This window comes from Falco naumanni, chromosome 7 (assembly GCF_017639655.2).
Source record: "Falco naumanni isolate bFalNau1 chromosome 7, bFalNau1.pat, whole genome shotgun sequence".
NCBI lineage: Eukaryota > Metazoa > Chordata > Aves > Falconiformes > Falconidae > Falco > Falco naumanni.
Genome location: NC_054060.1, coordinates 62,182,703 through 62,190,265, shown reverse-complemented (window position 1 = coordinate 62,190,265; position 7,563 = coordinate 62,182,703). Strand labels below are relative to the sequence as shown.

The following is a 7,563-nucleotide window of genomic DNA, read 5'->3' as shown; positions in this document are numbered from 1 at the left end:
AAGAGTTCTGTCCCAGCTCTGCTTTTGCCCCCCTTAGCTCAGACCCCTCTGGGAGCGGCTGGCCCCGCCGCAGAGCCCGCCGAGCCCCGCTCCCTGCGGCAGGGCAGGCAGGGCTGCGGGCAGGGCTGCAGGCAGGGCCGCCCCCTCGGCGCTGGGAACGGGGGCGGCAGGGCTGGGCAGGGAGGGGGATGCTTCGTGTGCCGGTGGCTTGACGCAGCCAGGCATGTACCCGTGGGGCGGCCCGCGGGGAGCGCGGAGCACCGCATGCCTTTCTATCAAAAAGTTTAGGCTTAGAAAGTGTCTCTCTTGTTGAGAAAGAATTTTCCTGCGGGCTGGGGGGACCCTTCCCGTCTCCCCTCCAAGCCCAGGTTCCCCGAGGGTGTCAGCCAGCGCAGCCGGCTGGTCACACCTGAGCACATGCTTAAGCGCTGAGGGAATCGGGGCCGCGCTGCTGCGTGGGCTCCGCTTGCGGAGGAAGGGTGAGGAGCCAGCGCGGGGCTGGGGGTGCCTGGAGGAGGGAAGAGCAGTTTGGGGCGAGGGGCCGAGTCAGGCGCCGGAGCAGGCAGAAATGCCACACACACTGTCCCCTCCCGGCATCCACCCGGGATGGGTGGCAAGGCAGAGCCGTAGCCCTTCGGCGGCTCTGGCTGGCCAAACACATTCGATTCCCCTTGGGGAGGCACAGCAGCTCGTATAAAAAAGACATTGTTGTCTTTGGAGAGCCCTGTGTGCACTTTCAAAAGCTGATCCTTGAGTTCCCAGCCCCCGCAATCCAGTTGATGAGGAAACGCGCTGCGGTCTTGGTGGCACCGTTTCCATTGGGATTGGCACCATTTGATTGACAAAGTCTCCCATTCTTCCACCTCTCGAGTGTTATCAAACGGATTGTGTGGGGTCAGAAGCTATTGAAGGGACGACCGTGTAGCCGCATTCTGCAAACACGGGGTGAAGACCGTGCTTTTCTCATGAAAATGCTTCCACCAGGCAAAACGCATCTCATCTTCCTTGCTCTCCTCCTTAGCATTTCTTTTTAACTCGAGCGTTTTACTAAGCAGCATCACCAGGTAAACGAACACATCACTAGAGGCAGCCCAGGCAGGACCCAGCCGGGGCGGCCACCCTCCCCGGGGGCTGCGGGAGCCAGCTCTGGCAGAACACTCGGGTGGAGGGTTTGAAAGGAAAGGATAAGCGGACGGGACAGGGCAGCAACCAAGAAGCTTTCTCGCCACTTGTCCGGGGTTTGACTCTCCCCGTTATAGCTCATTTGGGGCGGGAAAGGAGGGGCAGAGGCTGTCCTGCTTCCTTTTCCCTAAGTCGATCTGGCGGGGCTAAAAAGTGCTGTCGGGACCTTGTGAGGCGTAGCTGTGCCTGTCCGCGGGTCGGTGTGTTCCTAACTCAGCGGTCAGACCCACACAGGGTCTCACCCCGCTCCCCAGCCAAGGGGCAATGAGGAGCCCTCGCACTGGCCTCCCCCTGCGAGACCCCGCGCAAAGCCGGGGCTGGACGCGCCCGAGTTAATCGAACTGGGCAGCGCTGGGGGGCGATTCAACCTGCGCTCGTTCGAGCGGGAGGGTGAACCAGCTCGCTCAGCTGCGGCCGGTATGCCAGGGGCCCGGCGGCGCCCCCGGCGAGGCGCAGGGCGGGCGGCGGGGCGCATCGCATCGCCCACCCCCGCTCCCCGCTCCCCGCCGCCGGGGCCGGCGCTGGGGCCTCCCCGGCCGCCCCGCATCGCACTCCCAGGAGAGAAACCGAGTCGCTGCTCCTGCCCCACAAATTGCGCGGTCATTCGCTGTCGTTCGTCTCAGATGCGAGCCGTCCGCAGCGTCATTTTGGTGGATCCTGTGGTCTTTAATTTCCGCCCCCCTCCATCCATCCCCTCCTTTTTAAGGCTAATAAAACAGGCACGGAGCTGATGTGCCTGAGAAATCCGGGGGGAGGGGGGGGGAAGGGGGGAAGAACCCAACCAAACCACCAAGGCAAGGTCGAGTGTCTCTCTGTAGGAACAAAACCAATGACCGTACTGAAAAACACGCGCAGAAAGGGTAAAAAAAAAAAAAAAAAAAAAAAAAAAAAAAAAAGGGGGGGGGTGGCGGGAGGGAAGAGAATTTTTCCAGGGATATGGAAAGACAAGATCTAAAGTTCTGGAAAGAAAAGAGGTAAAAGCAGCCCAAAGACGCCCTTCCCTGCCTTTGGTGACCCGGCAGACTCACAAGCCCCACTTCGGGGTATTCAGCCCTGAGGGAGCCGGTGCCGAAAGAGGCAGCGGAGGTGCTGTAGGAGAGCTGGAGGCCTGATTGAGGCAAAGTTCCCCCGATTATATTTGTGTGGAAAAGCTCACCTCTTGCAGAGCTCTAAAGTGTAATCAAGGCTGAGGCTTACACTTGAAGGATGTTAACTCTTATACGGGAACCTACTTTCTCCTAAACGGTTTCTTGCCTAGTGAATGAGAGCCTCCCAATTGAAGCAAAATGATCCTTATGTACTAATATCAAGCACAGTCACAAAGCGACCGGCTATTTATGCTGCCACTTTAGACAAAGATATTTAGTTATTCCCGGGTAGCAAGTGCACTTTTGCATTTTTAAGCACGAACCAGCCGAGCACAAACATATTTACAAGTGCAATTACTAAATAGTTACTTGACACTTCAAAGTCACTGGGTTAACTGTACCTTCGCTGTAATTTTCTTAATATTGGGGTTTGCCAGGGCTGTAGGCCGGGGTGTGAAACACTCGGGGGAGGTTTCTCCCCTCCGCCAGGGAACACCCCGAAATATAAGCTCTGGAGACACTAGACAACTTGGGAGATTTCTTCAAAGACCCGAGTGACATCAGCTGATGGCTGCCTGTACGTGTGTGTGGCTGTGAAGGGGGTCGCTTTTGTTTTCGCACCGGATCCGAGAACAGATCCGAAAGTGCCAGAAATTGCATTTTATTCGAAACTGCAGGGAATTCATTGGCAAGGTGGTGTAGCAGATGACCTGAGAGGTCTTCTCCATCCAGCTCCCGTGCTGTATAAATAACCTTAGAAAGCAGCTTCAGGTTCAGAGGGACCACGAGAGCTTGTGACAGTCCTCGCCTTTGAGAATAACGAGTGACATTTTGTGCTAACCTATTTTCCAGCACTCTCTCGCCCCAGGCAATTAAATTACTGCTTGTTTTCGCAAACTTGCATCTTCCACCTCTCCCTGAGGTTTAAAAAAAAAAAAAAAAATTAAAAAAAATCCTCGGTGAACGAAAGTTGTGGGTTTAGGGAGAGAAACGGTCCTCGCACTGGGGGTTTCGCACTGGGGGTCTTAGCGGACATAGAGAAGGTTCCCGAGGTGCTAAATCTTCCAGGCGCTACTCAGCCAGCAGCCGGCCGGGGGACCTGAGAAGCCGGTGCGGGTCGTGCGGAGCGCGGGGCACGGTGGCCCAGGGCGAGCCGTTTGCCCTGCGGCGAGCTGCCCTCCCGGCGGCGGGGCTCCTTCCCCACCAAACTTAGTGGGGGGAGAGGGGGGATCGCTCCTTCGGCTCACCGGCATTCAGCCCCGTCTGCCCAGCTCTCACAAAGGCTGGGCTGACAGCCTTGCCACCCGGGAGCCGGTTTGAAATCCTTTCACCTAGTCAGATGGGGGTCTTTTCGCCTTGCCTTCCATTTCCCGTCCACCGTATTGCCACCCCCGGGAAAAAGAAAATTAGTTGTGCTCACGGGGTCTCTCTCTCTGTCTTTCCCTCTCTCTCCCGCTCTCTCGCTCTCTTTTTTTTTAAGACATTAAAAAAAAAAAAATCCTGACAAGTAAAACTTAAAGGTGTTTACCTTGTCATCAGCATGTAAGCTAATTATCTTGGGCAAGATGTAGGCTTCTATTGTCTTGTTGCTTTAGTGCCTATGCCCCGCCTCTGGTGGCAGCCTAAAACCTGGCGTCTGGCTAAAACAAACGAAAGGCAGCCCTGAGCCTCCACTCAATCCAATTAAGGCGGACTTCGTCCACTCGGTTACGTGTACATCCAACAAGATCGGCGTTAAGGCAACACCAGAATATTTGGCAAAAAAAAAAAAAAAAAAAAAAAAGATTTGCCTCCCCTTCCTTTTTTTTTTTTTTTTTTTTCCCCAGCCGCCGAATCATGTCGATGAGCCCAAAGCATACGACTCCTTTCTCAGTGTCTGACATCTTGAGTCCTTTGGAGGAAAGCTACAAGAAAGTGGGCATGGAGGGCAGTAACTTGGGGGCTCCCTTGTCAGCCTACAGACAGTCTCAGGTTTCTCAGCCGGCCATGCAGCAGCACCCCATGGGCCACAACGGAACAGTGACTGCCGCCTACCATATGACAGCGGCAGGGGTCCCCCAGCTCTCCCATGCTACGATGGGGGGCTACTGCAATGGGAACCTGGGCAACATGAGCGAGCTCCCGCCTTACCAGGACACCATGCGGAACAGCGCTTCGGCGACAGGATGGTACGGCACCAACCCGGACCCCCGCTTCCCCACAAGTAAGTCAGCCCGGGGCTGGGTGGCCGGCGGGGGTGGCCGCGCACCTGCCCCGCCGCACCGCGGGCGCCGGGGGCTCCGCGCCAGGGCGAAAGTCGGTCCAAACCCCAGCCGCTCCCCCCCCCCCCCGGCCCCCCCAATTCCTCCTCCTGCCCGAAGATCGTGCCCGGTCCCCCACCCCGGCTGGTTTCGTGTCAGCGTCCCGGGGCTGCGGTTGCGGGGAGAAGGGGGAGGGAAGCCCCGCGGTGGCGGGGAGTGGGAGCCCGGGGCTCGCCGTCCAGCGGGGCGGCGGCGGCACGGCCCGGGGTCCGGGAGGCAGCCGGCGGTGCCCGTCCGCCTGCGCGCCGCCCGGCACCGGGCGGGCGAGGGGGGATGCCGGAGCCGCGGCAGCCGCGTCCCGGGAGGCGCGGGGGGGAGCGGGCGAGTCCGCCCCGGCCGGGGGCCGGCGGAGCCCCTGTCGCCGGCCGCTCCCGCCGCGCTGTCACATCTGGTACTTGCTCGGGTGTCACCCCCCGGGGCAGGGCGAGGGGCGAGCGGTCGCCTTTATTCACCGGGGCCGGGCCGGGCGAGGGGTGTCCCGTTGCCCGCCGCTCGCCCTGGGGACGGGGATCGTAGGTTCGGGAGCGTGGGCGCCTCGAGGCCCTGGCCGGGGCTGGGCTGCCGGGGGGCTGCGGGGCCCCGCTGGGGGCGAGCGACGGCGGGGGCCTCCGGAGCGCGGGGCCGCGCTCGGGCCGAGCCGAGCCGAGCCGTGCCGAGCCGAGCCGAGCTGAGCCGAGCCGAGCCGAGCCGAGCCGAGCCGAGCCGAGCCGAGCCGCCTAAAACGTGCCGCCTTCTCCCTTGCAGTCTCCCGCTTCATGGCGCCGTCCTCGGGCATGAACATGGGCGGCATGGGCAGCCTCGGCTCCCTGGGAGACGTGAGCAAGAGCATGGCCCCGCTCCAGAGCACGCCGCGGAGGAAACGGAGGGTCCTTTTCTCCCAGGCCCAGGTTTACGAGCTGGAAAGACGTTTCAAGCAGCAGAAATACCTCTCCGCCCCGGAGAGGGAACATTTAGCCAGCATGATACATCTCACCCCGACTCAGGTCAAAATCTGGTTCCAGAACCACCGCTACAAGATGAAACGCCAGGCCAAAGACAAGGCTGCGCAGCAGCAGATGCAACAGGAGAACGGCTCTTGCCAGCAGCAGCAGTCTCCCAGAAGGGTGGCCGTGCCAGTGCTTGTAAAGGATGGCAAGCCCTGCCAAGCAGGCTCCAACACACCCACAGCAGCTATCCAGAGCCATCAGCAGCAGGCAGCTACAACGATCACAGTGGCTACCAATGGCAACAGCCTCGGACAGCATCAGAGCCACCAGACAAACAGTGCGGGGCAGTCTCCAGACATGGGACAGCACTCGGCCAGCCCTTCCTCTCTGCAGAGCCAAGTCTCCAGTTTGTCTCACCTAAACTCTTCTACTTCTGACTATGGCACTGCCATGTCTTGCTCCACCTTGCTATACGGTAGGACCTGGTGAAAGGATTAAACAAAGCAAAAGGGAAAAAAAAAAGGAAAAAAAAAGAAAGGAAAAAAAAGCAGATATTCCCAGTCACACAAATCTCTGTCCTGTCCAGACTACTGGGTATTTTTCTTTTCTTTTTTTTTCTCTTTCTTTTTGAACGCCCCCCCCCCTCGTTTGACTGAGTGGTTCTCTGAGGACCTCTAAGACAGAGAGAGAGAGAAAGAGACTTTTTTTTTTGTTCAGTTTTCCTGTTACTCTTGATGGTTTTGGGTCTTTCTTTTTTCCTTTTTTTTTTTTTTTTTTTTCCCCAAGGTTGTTGTATGGGGTGTTAAAAAAAAATCTGACTAATAACCATGGAGCAGTCTGCAGAAAGGGAACCATCGTTAGGCATGGTCCGAAGGCTTGGATTTCAGATGTACACTTCGCCAGCGTCTACGACTTGCATGTAAATATAGAGATTTTGGGGGATGGGGTGGTTTTCCCCCCCAAAAAAACGCATTCGCGTCACCCAGACACAAGAAGCAGCTTCCCCCCTCCCCCGGTCTCCTCTCCCAGCCCCGCCGTCAGGGCCAGCGGATGGAGACGTGGAGTCATCAAAGGCTTGGCTTTTATTTTCCTCCTTACGTTTGATGTGAACCTGTAGCTGTATAATGCTGTCAAAAGTTGGACTAAACCCATAGTTTTTAGTAGCCTGTATATTTTGTTGTAAAAAGAAAAAGAAAAAAAATACAATCAACCAAACAAACCCCCACCTTTTTTATGGACACTGATCGCCCCGTCGTAAATCCTCTGGCAGTTTGTTATTTGCGCACGCCGCCTTTTCCTGTTGTAACTTATGTAGATATTTGGCTTAAATATAGTTCCTCAGAAGCTTCTAATAAATTATACACATTACGAATATTCTTTTTTTATTTCCCTTTGGTTCCTCCTCCCGACCCTCCCTTCCCCGCATCTTTTTTTTTTTCTTTCTTTTTCTTTTTTTTCTTTTTTTTTTTTTTTCTTGATGGAAAAACAACCCGGGATGCTGCCAAATCCTGAAAGGCCCCTGCCCCTCCCAGGGCCCGGACCCTGTTCCCAGAGGGGAGCTGCTCCAGGGACTTAACGGGATACAGGATCAGTCCTCAGCGTGCAAAAGTGACAAGCAAACGCATGAGATTCACAAACTCGATAGTGAAGGGATCGAGTCCAAATTCATTAGCCCAATTATTGGGGGGGCGGGGGGTACCTCAGAGACGTCTTGCTAGAGAAAGCAAAGTATTCCGGGAGTAGAAATTCAAATGCCAAAGGCACGGAGGAGAAAGAAGGTAAAAGTCTAATGCCACTAGAAAAAAATTAACGAAGAACTTGCTGACAGTATAGAACACGCGGCCGATTTAAAGAGCGTCCAGTTTTAATACCTTGTAAAAAAAAAAAAACCACACAACAAAAAAAGAATAATTTCTACCAGGTTTTCCTATGTACTTGTATTTTAAGGGAAGTACAGTCACCTTATTTATAATAAAAATAAAAAGATAGTTTATTGTGTACGACATGTAGTTTGAATTAACTTTCTTTATCAGCTGTATTTAATTTTCTACACGTGCCCGCCCCCGG

At 55.8% G+C, this 7,563-nt stretch overlaps 1 protein-coding gene across 1 annotated transcript; it reads left to right on the top strand.

Annotated features, from left to right (window-relative positions):
• The first annotated feature begins 4,084 nt into the window (after positions 1-4,084).
• NKX2-1 (NK2 homeobox 1) lies at positions 4,085-6,123 on the top strand. The gene is made up of 2 exons (XM_040602197.1): positions 4,085-4,473; positions 5,315-6,123. The coding sequence occupies exons 1-2, from the start codon at positions 4,107-4,109 to the stop codon at positions 5,983-5,985; spliced, it is 1,038 nt and encodes a 345-aa protein (XP_040458131.1). The 5' UTR covers positions 4,085-4,106; the 3' UTR covers positions 5,986-6,123.
• Positions 6,124-7,563: the final 1,440 nt, after the last annotated feature.